The sequence below is a fragment of the Phyllostomus hastatus genome, unplaced genomic scaffold (genome assembly GCF_019186645.2).
Source record: "Phyllostomus hastatus isolate PE091 unplaced genomic scaffold, TTU_PhHast_1.1 phas_contig_86, whole genome shotgun sequence".
NCBI lineage: Eukaryota > Metazoa > Chordata > Mammalia > Chiroptera > Phyllostomidae > Phyllostomus > Phyllostomus hastatus.
The window spans coordinates 1568988-1589371 of NW_025333977.1; the positions used below are offsets into that span (position 1 = coordinate 1568988).

General features: G+C 37.3%; 1 protein-coding gene across 1 annotated transcript in view; it reads left to right on the top strand.

Moving 5' to 3' along the window:
• The first annotated feature begins 5904 nt into the window (after positions 1 to 5904).
• Positions 5905 to 20384, top strand: part of CYYR1 (cysteine and tyrosine rich 1) — an 87696-nt gene continuing 73216 nt past the window's right edge. The window contains exons 1-2 of the mRNA XM_045852086.1: positions 5905 to 6245; positions 11206 to 11308. Of these exons, the coding sequence (XP_045708042.1) occupies positions 6173 to 6245; positions 11206 to 11308 (176 nt within the window). The 5' untranslated portion in view covers positions 5905 to 6172. The remainder of the gene's footprint in view (positions 6246 to 11205; positions 11309 to 20384) is intronic.

Genomic DNA, 20384 nt, shown 5'->3' on the forward strand with positions numbered 1-20384 from the left:
TTATGAATTGATACACATTGAACCTTCATTTTTCTATAGCAGAGTTCAGGAGAGAGAGTAGATGTAGGTAATGAATCTCTCCCTGATTCAGGAGAAGCATCACTAACATTAAGTTCCTTTCTCTATTCCATTTCTTCTATTATAATAACTGGCAGAAAACTCTTAGATTTGGGTTAAAATAAACACACATTACTTGTACCAGAACAATGGGTGGGTGGTAGTTTACAGAAGCATTTTTCAACCTCGGTACTATTGACATTGGCACTGGATAACTCTGCTGGGCAGGGCTGTCCTGAGTCTTGTAGTGTGCATAAGAGCATCCAGTTCTGTCTCCAGATATCATCAGATGTCTCCCATCAGGGTGGGGGACATTTCCCCTGGTGGGGAATCAGTAATTTAGAGAGTAGAAAAGAAAAAGTGACATACATAATAAAGATCCTGTACTCCTGAATTTCACCACTAAAACATGACTTGGAAAGCCTTGCAGCAAGACCTGCCAGTACTTTTGACCCTGAGTTACTGTATGATCTCAGGACAAGCAGGAAATGGCAAGAGCCAAGGTGGATCTGAGGAACTCAGCAGAAGGACCCTTTGATTTCTGTACAAGTGTATCACTACTTGCAGAGTTGAGTGTCTTAGTATCTCCTTTCTGTCTACCAACCTGACATTATGTATGTCATATATAAACTCATGACATGTTCTTCTAACAAACACTTATTTCCCACCCACAACACGCCGAGGACCATTGAGAAGACTGCATGAACGTGCAGTAGTGTTTATGATATTTAAGGCTTCAAGCTTCATGGTGATTATAGTCAAGAAGACTATTGCTAGTAACTAGTAAATCTATCAATAAATAAGTTAACCGAGGTAGTGATCAGTGCTATATGGAAAATAAAAGAGCATAATGTGTGAGAAATGAATGGTGGTAGGGGAAGAAACAAGGAAGGAAAAATTAGACTGGGAGGTCAAGGAAGGCCCACTAAATAGGTGACATCTGACTTAGAGCACAATTAGAGGATATAATTGAAGTTTGATCATGTGTGTGTGTGTGTATATGCATGTGTGTATATCTAAGAATATGTGTGCATATGTGTATATCTGTGTATATATGTTTGTGTATATGTGTATACATATGTGCTATGATCTAAATTGTTGTGTTCCCATCAACTTCATATGTTAAAATCCTGACTGCAGAGAATGATGGTATTGAAAGGTGAGGCCTTTGGGGGTGCTCAGGTTATGAGGGGGAGCACTCATGAATGGTATTAAGCCCTCCGAAAAGAGACCCCACAGAGCCCCCTACCTGTTTCCACCATGTGAAGTTGCAGCAAAAAGGCAACTGAGTAGGACATGAGCTTGCACCAGAGATGGAATCAACTGCTACCTTGATCTTGGACTTCTCAGCCTTCAGAACTGTGAGGAATAAATTTCTGTGGTTTCTAAGTCACCCAGTCCATAGTATTTTTGTTATAGTAGCCTGAATAGACTTAAAACAGTATTATATGTGTGTATGTGTGTGCGTATATATATATATATACTTAATTAACTTTTTTTCTACATCCTTGTTTCTGTTTATTCATAGAACTGCTTCCTCATTAGTGTAGGCCAGCAACTGACCCATTAGAGTTGCCTGTTCTCTCCCAGCACCACCCTCCTGCATTTGCAGTTCCCACTGTTGCCTGCCTCATTATTTTGGTATTTCCGTATTGGAATTCATCTGATGGGCTGAACTTACCTTTTGCTCCAAGTAATGCATAAACCTCTGGCCAGTCTGCGGACGGACAACTCTTGGATCCCATGCTCTTTCCTAATCTAATCAAAGAGCCTATGGCAGGGAAAGGCCAGTCGGTACAATACCTGCCGCTATTGGCCTTGAGCAGGACTGCAGTCAGATCAGCTTCTCTCTAAACAGTCTGAGTACGCAAGCTTCCTGACTAACACAGCTCCTGAAATCACCAGCGGCTCACTCTTTGCCATGTACTCAAGGTCATTCTACCCTTCAGCTCTGCTATCATTCATGTTCCATTTTTAATTTATTATCCAGAGAAATCCCTGGAAGATATCAGAAAAAATCATCCCGGCAGTAACAGAGGTTAACAGCAAACAGATAAGCATATGCCTTCCTCACATTAGTGTCAGATTGAAAGTGATTTTCCCCAGACAGTGGGATGGACATATTTTTGTTCATATTCTCTAGTGTGAACCATACACTTATTTATTGAACCAAAAATTATTGCACAGCCATTTGAGCCAAACTATGTTTGAAGATCTGGATAAATCGTTCATGAACATAATGGTGAAAATCCTGATTTGGGAGCTTGCACAGTATTGGGAGCAAGCAGTGGCTATTTACCAGGCCTGTGTGACTGTCGGGCACTCTTCACAGTGTTTGCAAATTTCCTCCTACATAGGCCTGCCTCTCCAAGGAGGATGCCGACTCTACATTCCCAGGCTCTCTTGTCAGTAGGTCACAGAGACATGACAATGGCCCTTCTAGTCACAAGCATTGATAAGAGGTTAAATACAGAAGAAAGTACCATAAAGATGGAAACATAAACAGATTTGTGTGTGTGTGTGTATGAGTGCTGTGGTGTTACAGAAAGTCACATAGGCCAGAACAGGATCGGTAATAGGGATGCTTGTAGTAGTATTTGTTGCCCTCACACAATGTGGAGTCCTCAGTTAAATGGCCTCGTGGTACAATTTGGGCATTTACTAGATTTGTGCTATCCAGTATGGCAGCTAATAGCTTTGTACATGTCTTAGACCTCAGGATGTGGCTAGTACAACTGAAGAACTAAATTTTTTAATTCATTTACATTAAAATTTCAAAACAGCTGCTTCATTCAGTTATTAGAAAATTTTTAAATATATTTGGAACAACATTGGTATGTTTATCTCCCTTTTCAACTGTAAATTTTATGAAATCAAAATCCAGATCAGGTTTTTAATAGAGTTTAGTAGCCACATTGAGATGGACCATTACATGTAAAATACACACAGGATTTTGAAGACAATAGAAAAAATAATGCAAAATATCTCAATAATTATTTATGTTGATTATATGTTATAATAATACTGTATTATTGTGGTTATATTAATAATATAATAAGATATAATAAGATATCTTTTATTTTTCCTTCAAATTCTTCCTTTATAAAGTACCACATTTTCTTAAAGGGCTTGATATCTTTCTTTGCCTTTGGAAGTCAGTAGGGTTGGGTTTTTTAAGCACCTGAGTATTTTAAGGTGAAATTTTTTCAAAATGGAGAACCAGGAGGCAAGCTTGCTTAGCCATTCTACTGACGGTATGAGGAGAAGGCTCTCTTTTCTCAACAGTAAGCTGGAAGAGACTACTCTGCCTAACACTATAGCTTGCTACTGAGACCCATGGTTATAGCCAGCCTCTCCCAATACTGTGTGCAACAGCTGGGCAGGAGTAGTCTCTCTCCATCACCAGATGCCTGTCCCTGCTCCACCCCTTCTCACCCAGGGTTGAGAAGGGGCTCTTCTTCATGGAAGCCAGCGTCTTACCATTGCAAGAATCCTCAACACCATTCTCCTACTCTGCAAACACTGACTTACAACTGTAGCTTCTTCTTTTAGGACTTAAAGTTCTATATATCTGGGACTTCCTCCAGACTCCAGTCATCCTTCCAGTTATTTAGAAATTATGCTGCCCAGAAGAGTGTTGAGACTGGGTTGAGAGTGACAGAATCAAGTGATGAAGCTTCTCAAACACCATGGATTAAATATTTGGATTTTAATCTAAGGGCAACAGGAAGCCACTGAGTTTTAAACAGGTGAGTGAGTGTAATTAAATCTATAGTTTCACAAGAAACGTTCTAGCTTCAGTCTAGAGAATATCCCTAGAGGCAAAGAGACTGCTTATAATGGAGACTCAAAGAGCTGAGACTAGGGCAGAAATAGAGAATAAAATACAAATGTGTCTGTGTGGTGGTTGGGAGTACAAGTAGTGGAATTTAGTGACAGATCAGCTGTTAAGGCTGAGAAAGGAGGAGTTGATCAAGTTTTGCGTTGGATTAGATTGATGGTTGGGCCCACACTGAGGCATGAATCACAACATTTATTTGGGAGGTGATACAAGTTCTCATCCTCTTACATTCGTGAAGCTTCTTCTTTCCTCTTACATTCATTACATTCATATTTATAGGGACAAATTCTTATAAAAGATATGACTAAATTAAACTTTATGTGCATTTGAATTTTGATGCATATTACTATGTTGCTCTCCTTAATAGTTGATATTTGGGAATGGGGAGGGTTTATCTGTTACACAAAAAATGATGTCTCACTATCAACTTGATTTTTACTTTTTTTCTTTTGGGGGGACTAAGGATGAGCACCTTCTAAATATTTAGAATAGTAGAAGAAATAGAAGACAAATATATACCTGTTGATATTCCTGCTCAGTTTATATTGGTTGTTTTTTTTTACTTTGTTCAGTTTATAAGCTCTTTATATATTAAGGAGACCAGGCCTCTATCTTATGCATCAAAAATATTATTGCCAGTCAAATGTTTGATTTATCATACATAGGAAATTTTCATTCTTACAGACTTGAATTGCTTATTTTTTTCTTTTATGGTTTCTGAGATATTTAAATAATGCATAGGAAAACATTCTCTATTCCATCATTATTTAAATGTCATCATCTCATTTTTTATCTAATAATTGCATAGTTATACTTGAATGTTTAATTCATATGAAATTGATATTGATGAAAGGAGATAAGACTTCATAGAATCCTACTCATGGCCCAAACATACTTATTATGTAACCCACTACTTTAGAATGATACTTTTTAAACCATAAATTAAATTTCTGTACATGTCTATTTTTTTATTCTCTATTCTGTCCCATTGAGCCTATGTATAATTTTAAAAAACTGTTTTAATGATTGTGGTGTTATATTATTACTTGTTAAGACTTATCCTACTCACTCATTTTTCATAGATATTTTTACATGTCTATTTTGCATGTAAACTTTAAGATCAGAGTAGTTTGAAAAAATTTATATTGGTATTTTTATTGAATTCAGTTTAATACCCAGATTTATAGGTTAATTTATGGAAAATTGGTATTTTCATACTGTTGAATTTTTTCAGCCAAGAGGAGTATCTCTATTTACTTATTTCTGTCTTTTATTCCTTCATACATGTAACTGAGAACTTTCTGATTTTTAATTTCATAAAAATGAGCTATTGAATTTTTAGTCATTCAACTCTAGTAAAGAACTTTAGAGTTGCTTCTCTTTGATTTTCTACGTATACAAGCATATCATTTGCAAGTGATCATTTTGCTTCCAATTTTCATAAATCTGTTTCCTTCCTCTTGTCTAATCACATAGGCCAGCAACTCCATGGCACTGTCAAATAGTAGTAACCATGGTGTACATTTATGTTTTGTTTTTCCTGACTTTATTGGAAACGCTTTTAACAAATAAACATTGTATCAGCTTTCAAAAGAAATACTACATATATTCGGTGCACTGTCCAATTCTCCTGTATTTTCGTCACTGGTTTTCCTTGTCCAATACCTTCCACCTTGAAAATGCCGCTCATTTGTTTAAAGGCAAAAAGTAAGGTCTTCATCTCTTCACGCACTGCTTCAAACAGAAAAAAACTGGAGTGGAGGACAGGGTGAAAAGAAAGCTTGCTAAACTCATAGCAACAGCCAAAGCAAAGAGTCAGGAGTTCCTCCAGCAGAGGATCATGCCCCCGGGGCACAACAGAAGGAAGAACTGGAGCGTGGGGAGGAGTCGCGGCCACCCCCCCCCCACGCCCCCCCGCCCCCCGCCCCCGGCCCGCCTAAGGTGCCAACCGCAGAGTTGAAATGTGAGCCCGGGTGGCCGGTGACTTAGTAGCAGCCACCGGACCACCGCCGCCAGAACACCACCGGGAGAGACAAAGAGACCTCCGCCCCAGCGGTGCCGGGCGCGGGCCTCCGGGGCTTATTTCTCTGGCTGCCAGGCAATGGCCAGCTCTCCTCGCGCTTCCCCTCTCAGGAGTACTGCTGTCTCCATCTGACCGCCCTCTGTCCCCTCCGTCCCCTTCCCGTTCCGGGCTCTCCTTTTGCTCCCAGCCAACCCTAGCTCCAGTCTGTCTGTCTGTCTGGCCTGGCGCGCAACCTCCGGCCACCGGCTTGGATGGACGCGTGGAGGCTGCTCAGGGGTCCAGGGGTCTTGCTTCCAAAGTTGGTTCTGCTCTTTATCTATGCAGGTCAGTGACTTTGGGCTTCGGGAGAGGGGAAGGGGATCTGGGGCTGCGCTTGGGTCACACTCTGGGCGACGTGGTTTGAGCCGGACGCACTGGGACTTTCGCAGGAGCGCAAAGATTGTGTGGTCCTGGCGTCGCTGGACCCCTGGGCTCCACTTCCATGCGGGTTTGTTTTGTTGTGTTTTCTTTTTCCTTTAACGTGTCCTTTCCACTGACGTTTCCTTCCTTTTTTAAATTTTCTTTCCTTTAATTTTCTGTTCTTTAATTTTGTTTTCTTTTCCTCTCCACAAAACAACGTGGAAGCAAGCCCTAACTCCACCTTTAGGAGATTTTACTCTCTGAATAGAGTAACATTTATCCAGTATCCACGACTCAAGAATCTAAGAGGGTGACTGGAGGTAAAGGGTTGGAAGGAAAACATTTTTTTGAAATCCCTTGAAGTCTAGAGCTATTGCTGAAGTTTTCAGACAAATTAATGTAGTGACTTTTCCATTTCGGTATGCGCTGCCCTCTCCACTCGCGCATTCCTGAATATTCTTCTTTTCCCTTTGGAAATAAAAACCCATAGACCTTTGCTTTAGAAGATGATCCTCACGTGTGGTACAAGTGGGTGCTTTGAAGTCAAACGTAAGGTTTTTGAGAGGCGTCATTTCACTCCGGGTCTAATCTGTGTTCCATGGATTTTGTTCAGCACTTGTTGGCAGATGACGGGCATCTCATCTCCCTCCTCCTAATTACTCTTAGTGATAATTGCTAATAATTGATGAAGTAAAGTGGTTTTCTTGTTTCGTGATTGACATAGAGCCCAATGCTATGGCCTTTCATTGCTTATTCATGTATAAAGTTAATTACACATGAGTTTCCCATCTGCTTTCTAGTCACAAAACAAGCTCAAAGCAAAAGGTTTTGCAAAATATTTTCATTTCTCTAATTTCCTATAGCAAAAACCATAGGCTGGTACCCATGGCCTTATTATACTAAATTTGTGTATAGTACCTTCAATACATATAAAGATACCACACTGAAACAAAGACGTTCTTCAACATGATCGGATCATCAAAAGATTTGAATTTATCTTTCAAGGTTGCCAGAAGTGAGACACAATGACTCCTGTGGAAATTTTGAGTCTGTTTATTAAAATGCAAATTAGTGGTTTCTATAAGTTAGTTTAAAGATATTTTCTTGTAGGGAAAATGTAGACTTTCAAGTGCAGAAATTTATAAAAGTAGGAAGAGCACTTATTTAATGAGGAACCTCCACATTCTAATCTGTTTACACTTACTTATTTTACTTCAGTCACACAAGGTTTTCAGAATTCTAGGAACAGAATCAATTGCATTCATCTTAGTTTTATCTCTGCATTAGTTTATCCGAATCAATGTTAATTCTTTTCAACTCCTCTGTTTATCAAAAGAATACAAAAATAAGAAAATGGAACTCAGCAGATAAAACTGTAATACCCTCACTTGCCCTTATTCAGCCACCATTGAAATCAACTTTTTCATAATCAACTGTCTATTCTATTCCCCGTGGTAAACACAAAGCTTCTGATTTGCATACTTTTCCTTCCCTCCGTCCTCTTCCTCCAGGGCTGGGTGCACAACTCCCCAGCTTCAGAGAACCCACAGAGCTGCCTAGCAGCAAGGTGGGGTGCTTTAGAAAGTTTCCTCTCCGTTCATTTCTTCTATCCTTCCACATCTCTCCCTGCTGAGCTACAAAGTGTGCTGATACTACTAGGTTGACTTAGTACCTTTGGTAAGAAATGTTTAGCTAATGTGTTCTTTGGTGGTAACTCCTGAACTCCTTATTTCAGAGGCTTTTTCATGCCTGTCATATTCATTCAACTACTGTTTACTGTGTGAAATGGGGTGAGTGATGTATAGGACAGAGGCCACGCTGAGTCTGGACTAGGAGACCGGGTGTGCCCATTACACTAATGGGTCATAGGAGAGGTACAATCATGTGCTATCGGTGCCCAAGAGAGAGGGTCTTATTGCTGGCCAAGGCGTGTAGTTACGTTCCATGAAGATGGTGTCTGTTTTGCTCAGCATAGTAGTTTGAGGGACTAGCTAAAATGCCTTGTCCATAAGTGAAGCTCAATCAATATTTGCTCAGAAAAACTGAACTAGGGAGGACTTTTAGGAACAAGGCCTTTGAAAGACAGGGAGGAAGCATGGGACATAGGAGATGGAGTAGCAGGATATAGTGTCAAAGGCAAAATCCACTAGATGTTGCTTGGAACTAAGATCTATGGCTGGAAGTAAGGATTGAGGTGAGATGGGGGGAACACAGGAGAAGTAAGAATAGTTTAGACACCCTGTTAGGTGACTTGTCAGCCTTAATGGGACAAAAACACAAGTAGATGTGCTGCCTGTAACCTGAATTATTTCTCCCAAAACAAATGCACTCAATTCACGTTCCATTTGTTGAGGAAGTAGGAACGAGGTGTCTATACCTGGAGCCTGATGTTGTACTGTGGAGTTACTTTTGGAAAGAGAGCCAATGAAGTGTTTACATTATTGTCCAACTCCCAAAGACAGAACTTGGCCAAGGTTGTGCCTTCGTGTCCTCAGCCAGTGCCTTCTGTCCCCTCCCTTTCCTTCCTCTCTTAGCCTTAGCTGTACTGTAGCTTCAAGTTTCTGAACAAGTATTTGTAGCCAGATGCAGCTTTTCCTGTAGAACACATTCCTTAAGGTGGAGTGGGGGTGGGGAACCTTCTTCCAGATCATGCCTTTAAGGTCACTGAAAAGAGTTTGAACTGGATGATTTGCAAAGATACTAACTTGAATATTAGAAACAATATTGTTTATTTTCTAAAGACATTTGGAATGTTTCGTCTTTTTACAAGTGAGAAAATGCTCCTGTATCATTCAAACTCTGGTCTTCATAGAATTAGTCTCAAATACAGTGGAGAGAGCAGCTAACATATCCAAACAAGCTCTGAGGTGTGTGTTTGGAGCCTCTGTTTGGAAACGCCAGGATTGTGAATGTACCTGCTGTGCTATGAAATCTGCCCTTTCGGTCCTTTAATTCTGAAAGCAGACAAGAGCGCTAGAAAATGCCATAAAAATACAAACAGTGTATGGCATGACGTCTGTGTCTGCGGCAGGTAAAATCCAGCTTCTTGGCTACAAGACTTTAGGCTTGGTTTCCTGTAACACTGGCTCAAAATATTTTGGTAACAACATGTCTTTATAGTAATAGTAATTGGAGAACAAGAGGAGTAACTGAATCTTTGACATTCATGGAGAACTTAGTGAGATATCAGTGTCTTGGCCATGATGTTAAAAGGCCCCTCATTGGTTGTCCTGCTCCCACAGAATAAGTGGGGGTGTCAGCTCCCCTACTACCTTAATGGCTTGTAGTGACTTTTAAGAACATGAAGCAAAACATTCCTGCTAAGAGCTTGAGACAACTCAGCAGTCTAACTAAATATTTGAATTAATTACACAGCACGAAAAATGAGAGCAATACACATTCATTGGGAAAATGATAAAATAATCAGTCTTTAAAAGTTCGATGCACTCTGCAAAAAGCATACTCCGTCAATAAATCATTAGACTGTGTTTCTGTCCTCCAAAGTTCAAGTAAATTTAAGCAGAGTTACTGCATCTCTACAAAGGTAATTGTTTTCTTCTCTCATTTCTTCTTACCATGTTCCAGAGAAAGTCATTAAAGTTTGTTAATTTACAAGGTAGAAATAAAATTGAGGGAAAGAAAATGTGAACTTTTTTCACTTGTTTGACAAAGGGCGTGCATTGTGGATAAAGGTGAATGAACTTGACTACTTTTTGATCCCATCCTTTTGTAAAAAAAGTCATCTTGGCAGGGAGGTGATTTAAAAGCAAAATTGAAATTTTCCTTTCTAGATAAATCAATTACATGGACATGCAGATATAAATATAACATGTACTTTTACAGTGTGACTTGAGCTCAAAAGCAAGAGTCTTACATAATTTAGAAAATAGTTGATGTTACCTTCAGAGGTTGAGTTGAAAATGACTCATTTTGTGATTTTCAAACATGCAACTTAAATTATCCCACTATATTTAATGTTTTCCTTGTCATATACATGAAATTCACATACCCATTATAATTTATAACACCGACTATAACTAAATGATAACCTTCATGTGTTAAATATTATTTAAGTGGAATAAGGAAATATTTAAAAGCCAGGGTAATTTTCATTCAACATTTTTGGGATAATTTTCTTTAACCAAAAACATATAGGAAAAAAAGAGAGTAATTTGGTTTCATTAGCTCGGTCATATCCTTTTTAATCAGAAAATACCTTCCCCCCCCCCCCCCCACAGCACTCTTTCATAGCTTATCGATTCTTAAATCTGACATTAAACTCTTAATTATTCACAAGTTAATTATCTAGGGAAACTTCTTATTTTCCAAACCAAATGTATTACCAGGATATGCAGACTCATATGAGTTACCATGTGTAGGTACCCTGTGATTATGAAGGTAAAAATGGTCGAGAAAGAAAAGCATGTAATGCCTTGTCATGACAAAATATACCTTATTTTAAAATTCTCTCCAGTTGCCATTATTCATGTTAATAACACTTTCGATTAAATGAAATTAATTGAGAATAATACCCAAAATCAAAAGACTTTATCTTTTAAAAATCATTAAAAGAACTCAGTTGACAAAGTGAATGACTAATTAGCTGGCTCATTCAATCCTCCCGTCATTGTCTCATTCAATTCTGACCGCCAGTTAAGGTGCTAGATTCAGGAGGTTCAAAGAAGAATGGTCTTTGTCTTTTCTAGCTTTATGTTTAATAGGAAAGGAAGACAAGTTCAGATGCTTGTATATGTTTTAGAATTCTGCCTATTTAAATAAAAAATCTAAATGCACTCAAGAGTGGTTAAGGTATGAAATAGAATAACTTTGCGTGAAGCTGTGATTTCAGAACTGTAACTGGATGCGTGTTGTTTTTATTTTGCAGACGACTGTCTTGCTCAGTGTGGCAAAGACTGCAGGTCTTACTGTTGCGATGGGACCACGCCCTACTGTTGCTCCTACTATGCCTATATCGGGAATATCCTCTCGTGAGTACTGGTTCAAATTTGGCAATATTGATGCTCTTTCCCATGCCCAGTTATATTTTCAAAAAGTATTAAGTTATAGGTATGGGCAAGAAATTTTAAGATCTCTGCTGGAAATCTCTACTGGAAATACTAAATCCTCATCATTATCCAGTATGTTGCTTGGCAAAATGTGCAAATGAATATACAAAATACGTTGCCTTGATTAGAAGTTAAAAGAAATATACTTTTATTGCTTAACTTGTTTTGTAATAATAACAATGTTTTAAGTAGACCTCATTCATGTTATTGATCTTTTTTAACACGGTAAATTATGTTGTCTGCTTTGCTGAAAGATTTATAAGTTCAAATTTGTCATTTAATTATGGCCAGTTTATTTTGTCATCCATGTATTTGTCTAACTCACCCAGTAGATATCAGAGCAAAGAGACATTATGAATAAAAAACAGTGGAGGTATGAAATGTCAATTTTCTATGCAATGCATATAAAGCAACTTCAAGAAACAAGTTTAGAGCCCAAGATAGGCTAAGCATCAGCAATGTAAAGTAATAACCAACCACACAAAGCAATGAGACACACACACTGCAACTGTGTTAAGCATTCTCCATAAAAATCTAAGAATTTATTTTAGAGGTGCTTTGGTCAAAGGGAAATGGAGAAGCAGGAGCTGCCTTCAGGGTTGTACAAGTCTGTCGGAGAAGTTTACAACTCTCAGTTCTGCTATGCAGGCCTTCAAGGTGAGAAAGTAAAGGTAGAGAATTAGGAACACAAGAACTTTCTGAATCAGAATTACCCGTGGCTTTCAGATAGCCACAATAGTCTGGCTTCTGCTCTTGTTCTTGTTTTTTGCTTTTCAAACATCAGGATGCTTTTGGAGCTGTCCTGTTGCGGCCTTACCCATGCCCAAGAAGGCTTAGGTGGCCCAGGAAAGACCAGGTACTGAAGGATGTTCTTGGAGATGGCTTATAAATCATCCTCCATTTCCTGAGAATAGAAAATCTGCTACAACGTAAATTGTCTAGATTCAGAGCTGGGGCTGATATTAGAGATAATGTCTGTCTCAATAAGACCAAAAAGAATCAAACTTCTGGGTCCTCTGGAATACTGCCACGATTATGTAAGAAAGCTCAGGCTGTGATAAAGATGCATGAATGGAACTTGAGCAATCTTTGAAATGCTTATCAACTCTAAATAAAGTTAAATTTTTTCTCATGGAAGACTTGGTGGAAAAGAGATGAAGTCTCCTTACTTTAGAGGATAGTCAGAATAATATTGGCAGGAATTAATCTGCTAAGAATACCCTGCGTATGAGTATATAATGATGTTTTACATTTGTATGCCACTTCATACTGGCATGGATGGACCTGGAGAACATTATGCCAAGTGGAATAAGCCAATCAGAGAAAAGACAAATGCCATATGATTTCGTTCATATGTGAAATCTAATGCACAAACTGAACAAACAAGCCAAATAGAAACACTCATAGATAGTGAGCAGGCTGACAGCTATGGCAGGGAGCTTAGAAGGTTGAGGGATTAAGTAAAAAGGAAAAAGGATTCGTGGACATGGACAACAGTGTGGTGATTGCAGGGAATAAGAAGAATAAATGGTAATGGAAAATATACAGTAAATTAAAAGTAAAATAAAATTAAAATTAAAAGTAATTTAAAATACATTATGACTAAGTTCTAATTTTATTTTTGAGTGGTCTCCACCTGCCAGATATTGCTCTTCCAGGCAGAGGTGTGAGTGGGCCCCGCAGGTGGTATGGATTTGAGGAACGGGCACCAGAGCGATTCCTCATTCTTTGGGCCTCTGGCTTCTGGCCCACTTTCTGGTCCACTCACCACATCATGGTGTGCTAGGTGCCCTTAGTTCTCACCTGATAGCTCCCACCACCCTGGTAAATATGTATGTGAGACATAGCTACTTATTAACCAGAACACGTAAAAATTAAGTTGACAGATGTGCTTTATATGTGTTACATTTGCAACCAGTTTCATATTTTCATGGTATCTATTCTAAGCCTTTCACTAATTTCACTACTTAAGTAGTTGAGTTGATGTATTTATCTGGGTTATTAGGGACATGTCCATGTAATACTAGGGGGAAAAAGGATTTTGTTTTTGGATAAAATAAACACAGATGGCATGTTTCAGGCAGTTAAAACTGAATTTTCTGTTCAGAAAGGAGATCAAGTAAATCCCTTGCTAAACAATTCTCAGGGGAAAAAAGGAGGGGGGCGCTTTCAAGTGTTTTCCCCACTGGATAAAGGAGAACACATTTCAGGATTTCCAGTTATTGTTTAAGATTTGAAAAGAGTTCTTAACTCCACCCAAACCTTTTTTTTTTAAAGTTGGGTGTGGGCAGAAAGTTTGAGAGAAAAAAAAAATCACTCCAAGAATGCTTACAAAGGTTCTTTCATGCACATGTTTTCAAATATCGCTATTTTGGAACTCACAAATTATGCTTCCTCTCTTCCAAGCACCCAGGCACCTCCTTAGTAAAATCATTTTAATCACCTTAACGGAAAATTAAATCTTAGTAGTTATCAGAAAAGTAATAAGGAAGAAAACAATAAATACAATGGGATATTTTGTCGCCTAAATGAACAACTTTATAAATTGGTTATATTTTGGTTTCTATTTTTGTCTGTCTAAAAATAGAAAACATCTTGGCTCAGTTTCAAACGAGCTGAAAAGTGTACAAAATACAAGTTGGGTCATTCTAGATTTCATAAATGGTGAAGCAAGGAACTCTTGGTCCTGGTCGCGGAGTCCTCTCCCTAGTGACCCTCTAAAATAATCAGAGTAGACATGTTTCACCTTTAACTCTATTTATGTCAAGTCTCCTCTCCTTTTTGCAAAGTAACCAGCAAGACTCATTTTTTAAGAAATCATAAGACCTGAGTTTCAATTTACCTTTTAGTTGGAAGTTGTATTTTACTCAGGTCCTTCCCTTGCTGATATTTTACCTGAACGTGAGTTAATTTTGATAAATAAATTGAGGTCATTGCTCCTTTTCCTTCCTTTTCTAAATAGGAATTTTAAAATTGATTGTGTCTCAGGAAAATTTTAAAAATAAAAATTTAAAATAGGATATCTACCTTCATTTCTTTTGAGCTATAATTGACATATAACATTATATTAGATTCAGGTGTACAAAATAATGACTTGATATTTGTATATGTTGCAAAATGATCAGCACAGTAAGTTTACTTAACATAATCAATTTAAAATAGCACATTCCACTTTTAATTATTATGATCACAGATTAAGTTTTCAATATAGAAACACAGTAGCATCATTTTCAAGAACTTAAGAATAATTTTATATAATCAAAAAAGTTTCTGGAAACAAATGAACTCACAACAATCCAAAACTTATGGAACACAGCAAAGGCAATCCTGAGAGGGAAGTTCATAGCAATACAGGCCTACATAAAAAAAGATAGAAATATTTCAAATAAACAACCTAACACTACATCTACAAGAACTCAAGGAACAACAAAAAAAGATAGTCCAGAGCAAATAGAAGGAAGGAAATAACCAAGATCAGAACAGAATTAAATGACATAGAAACTAAAAGCACAACTCTAAGGACCAATGAATCCAGGAGCTCATTCTTTGAAAAGATAAACAAAACGATGAGCCTTTATGCAGACTCATCAAGGAAAAGAGAGGACCCAAATAAACACAATCAGAAATGAAAGAGGAGAGATTACAGCTCTCTTGGTATTTCTGATACCACAGAAATACAAAGGATTGTAAGAAATTACTATGAAGAACTATATGCCAAGAAATTTGAAAACCTAGGTGAAATGACAAATTTCTAGAAAAGTAAATCTTGCAAAACTCAATGAAGAAGAAGCAGAAAGCCTGAACAAACCAATAACAGTTGATGACATTGAAGCAGTGATCAAAAAACTCCTGACACACAAAAACCCTGGACCGGGAAGTTTCACAGGAGAATTTTGCAAAGCATTTAAGGATGAGCTAACCCCTGTACTTCACAGACTATTCCAAAACACCCAAGAAGATGGAAGATTCCCAAACTTTTTTTATGAAGCCAGCATCATCCTAATCCCAAAACCAGATAAAGACATAACAAAGAGAGAAAACCTCAGGCCAATATTGCTGATGAGCAAAGATGCCAAAATCCTCAACAAAATATTGGCAAACCACCTCCACCAATACATTAAAAAGATCATACACCATGATCAAGTGGGATTCATCCCAGGGATGCAAGGATGGTATAATATTCACAAATCAATAAATGTAATACATCACATAAGCAAAAGGCAAAAATCACATGATTATATCAATAGATGCAGAAAAAGCATTTGATAAGATACAGCACCCATTTATGATAAAAACACTCAGTGAAGTGGGAACAGAGGGAGCATTCCTCAACATAATAAAGGTCACATATGAGAGACCTACAGCCAACATCATACTCAATGGACAAAAACTTAGAGCTTTCCCACTAAGATCAGGAACAAGACGAGGATGCCCACTTTCACCACTCCTATTCAACATAGTACTGGAAGTCCTAGGCACAGCAATCAGGTAAGAAAAAGAAATAAAAGGCATCCAAATTGGAAAAGAAGAAGCAAAACTGTCATTCTTTGCAGATGAGATGATAGTGTACATAGAAAATCCTATAGACTCCACCAAAAAACTCCTCAACTTAACAAGTGAATTTGGCAAAACAGCAAGATGCAAAGTCAATATTTAGAAATCAAAGGCATTTTTGTACACCAACAATGAAATATCAGAAACAGAAATCAGGAAAAAAAATCTCATTTAATATAGAAAGAAGAAAAATAAAGTACCTAGGAATAAACCTAACCAAGGATGTAAAAAACCTGTACTCAGAAAACTACACAACATTGAAGAAAGAAATTAAAGAAGACAAAAACAAATGGAAGCATGTACCATGCTCATGGATTGGAAGAATGAATATCATCAAAATGTCCATACTACCCAAAGCAATTTATAGATTCAATGCAATCCCTATTAAAATACCAATGACATATTTCACAGATATAGAACAAACATTTCAGAAATTTATATGGAACCATAGATGACCCCGAATAGCTGCTACAATTTTGAGAAAGAAGAGTAAGGGAAGAGAGGTATCACAATACCTGATACTAAACTGTATTACAAGGCCACTGTAATCAAAACAGCCTGGTACTGGCATAAGAAGAGACACATAGACCAATGGAACAGAACAGAGAGCCCAGAAATAAACCCAAGTCTATATGGTCAATTAATATTTGACAAAGGGGGAAGAAGCATAAAATGGAGTAAAAATAGCCTCTTCAACAAATGGTGCTGAGAAGCTGAACAACTACATGCAAAAAAAAAAAAAAAAAGAAACTTGATCACCAACTTACACCATGCACAAAAATAAATTCAAGGTGGAGAAAAGACAAATATAAGTCATGACACCATAAAAGTACTGGAGGAAAACACAGGCAGGAAAATCCCAGACATTCCATGCAGCCATATCTTCACTGATATGTCACCTAAAGCAAGGAACACAAAGGAAAGAATAAACAAATGGGACCTCATCAAATTAAAAAGCTTCTGAATGGCTAAAGAAAACAGCATTAAAATGAAAAGAGAACCAACTATATGGGAAAACATATTTGCCAATGATACCTCAGACAAAGGTTTGATCTCCAAAATAATACAACTCACACAACTCCATACCAGCAAGACAACCTAATTAAAAAGTGGGCAAAAGACTTAAACAGACACTTCCCCAAGGAGGCCTTCCCTCAGGACGGCCCAGAGACATGTGAAAAGACGCTCAGGATCACTAGCCATCAGAGGGATGCAAATTAAAACCACAATGAGATACCACTTCACACAAGTGAGAATGGCCATCATAAACAAATCAATAAACAAGTGTTGGAGAGGGTATGTAGAAAAGGGAGCCGTAGTGCACTATTGGTGGGGATGCAGACTGGTGTAGCTGCTATGGAAAACAGTATGGAATTTTCTCAGAAAACTAAAGATGGAACTGTATTTTGACCCAGCAATTGCACTTCTGGGATTATATCCTAAGAACCCTGAAACGCTAATCCAAAAGAACCTATGGACCCCAATGCTCATAGCAGCACAATTTATAACAGCCAAATGCTGGCAGCAACCCAAGTACCCATCAGTAAATGAGTGTATCAAAAAACTGTGGTACATTTACACAATGGAATACTACACAGCAGAGAGAAAGAAGGAGCTCCTACCCTTTACGACAGCATGGATAGAACTGGAGAGCATTATGCTAAGTGAAATCAGCCAGGTGGTGAGGAACAAATACCATATGATCTCACCTTTAATTGGAATCTAGTCAACAGAAAAAAGCAAGCAAAATATAACCAGGGACATTGAAATTAAGAACAATCTGACAGTAACCAGAGGGGAGGTGGGAGAGGATAATGGGGGGAAGGGTTTTCAGGAACTACTATAAAAGGACACATGGACAAAACCAAGTGGGGTGGAAGCAGGGGAAGGAGGTAGGTTTGGCCGGGGGGTGGGGGAATTAGTGGGGGTAAATGCAGACAACTGTAATTGAGTAACAATAAAAGAATTTTTAAAATTAATAATAATAAAAAATACTATTAAAAAAGGAATAACTTTACAGAAGTCAGCATATACTATGTAATCAATTATTTACAAATCCATAGTGAATGCCCATAACCATGTCAAGACTCAAGTTGGTCCTGGGATCCAAAGATGAATAAGTGACATACAGTGACCTCAAGGATCTCATAACCTAATAAGAGTGTGTAGACAAATAATTCTAATTCAATGAACTAATCTATGAAATGTTATTGGAGGGCTAGGAAAAGGGAAAACAGTACAGTCTCTGTGTGTTTGTTTAAAAAGGAATGTTTAGAGAGTAAGCGTCATAAACACGAAATTTAAACAGCTTTGAAGGAACAGTATTTACATAAATGGACAGTGAGGAAAGTTTTTTCCAGACAGACAGACTCTTGATTTCAAAGGCAAAGTAATAAGAAAGGAAAGGGCCAGTTTGTGAAAACCTGTGTTGTCCAGTGTTGCTAGAGAGGTAAGGGTAAATGTTGAATAGCACATTAGAATAGGTTAGGTAAGGCAAAACATAAGTCCTCATTTTTGCATATTGTTATTGGTAGATTTTATACCTTTATTGGTCATGTCTCACACAACTGAAACAAAATAAGTCATTATTTTTCTAGAAATCAGAGAGCTGGTTTTATGTAGAGAGAACACTTTGTTAGCACACTGGGACAAGGGGCAAAGGTGAGAAGGCACCGAATGATGATTATTTTTATTTATTCCATAGAGAAGAGGTTTGAAATAAACACTTTGAGATATTAGACTATTTAGAGGTACTTATGATAGAATGTGTGACTTTGGAATTATTTTTTGATTTTTGACATTTTTTTAATTACAAAGTAATAACCTGAAGGTTAAAAGCCTCACTATGCTTGAAAATGATAATAGGGCCAATTCAAGAAATAAATAATTTCTCATCAAATTGATTCTCATTTTACTCAACCACTCTCCCCCCCATGGAAGATACACATCTGTGATGAATATTGAAAAAGCTATTTCAATTTTTGCTGCTGATGAAATTGAACTGACATTCATTAGAGAGAGGATCTAGTGTAAAGATGTGGCTTGTACAATAGTCTTTAGAAATGATAGAATTCAAGGAAATAGAGAGTGAAGTTGAGTGGCTAGTTACTTATAGACTTTCCTGGAAGCGAAGGTAAGCTGCTATGTAAGTAAGAGAATAATTGTACAATACTGAATAAAAACCAGCAACGACTTGGTTGGACATAGTAAGCCAGATGACAAGAGGTAAGATTTAATTCCCTTATTAAAAAATAGATTTTTGCTCTTTAAATTTGCATTTGTGAAATGCAGATCTGTCTTGAGATGCATCAGAGAGCCATCTGGCCAACACAAAATCCCCGAGGGGAAAATCAAGAAGAAAAACTAATAATGGAGATTCTGGTGGGATTAAGTTTCTTTTCTTCTCGATGAAATGTGAAAGATGTATTGCCTGCAGTTTTGCAAAGACAGCTACTAAATATCACAATTGTGATGTTAGAGTCATGTTATGCATGAAAGGAAAACTGAGTTAAAAGATAAAGGTTTCATATTTTCAAATGGCATTTGCAGTCCTATGCTCATTAAGTAGCTGAGCATTCTGAATAAAACACATGAGGCTATTCAAATACTGACAAAACCATAATGCATTCTGAAAGGTCTTTGGCATTGGTAAAAACATTTAAATTAATTAAATTTAAATTTTCTCAGTACTTAAATATGGATAAACACTTCTGGAACAGTGCATATTAAGTAAATGAAAGTTTGTGGGAGTCTTTATTTTTGTTTTAGTAATGATGCAAAGATAAATAACTAATACAATGTTAAAATAAATATGAACTTTATTTAAAATTTAACAACTTATTTTTAACATAAGAAGAAAGTTTGTGTTTCTCAGAAGACACACATTTACATTTTATGGATTATTTTATTAAAAGCAAACATGAATATCTAAAACTTTTCTCAGTCAAATCTATATTCTATTCTGTCAGAACTGTCTTTGTAAATTAAGACTAGTGTCAGAATCATAATTTGTTTTTAGGAAAGAATAGATGAGTTTTTAGGACACAGTCTTAGTAACTTATTTCTATAAATATTTACAGAGATATTCTATGTTCTACGCCTGTTACATAGATACGGCCAGCATGTTCTTGCCCATGCATGGTGTATAAGCTGCTGCAAGCAGATTACTATAAATAAATAGTTTAATATACTGGACAAAGACCAAAATGCAGTGAAATCAGGGACAAGCAGACTTTAGTCCAACTTTAGGGTTCTAAGAAGGCTTCTTGAAGAAGACTACATAATTCTAAGATCAATCCCAAAAGAAAAAGCAATTGACAAAATTCATCACTCAACATTAAAAGAAAAACATTTAACAAATGAAGAATAGAAAAGAAAATGCCCTAACCTCATAAATACCTCAAAAAAAAAAACCCCAACAACTACTGTACCCTACCTCAAACAT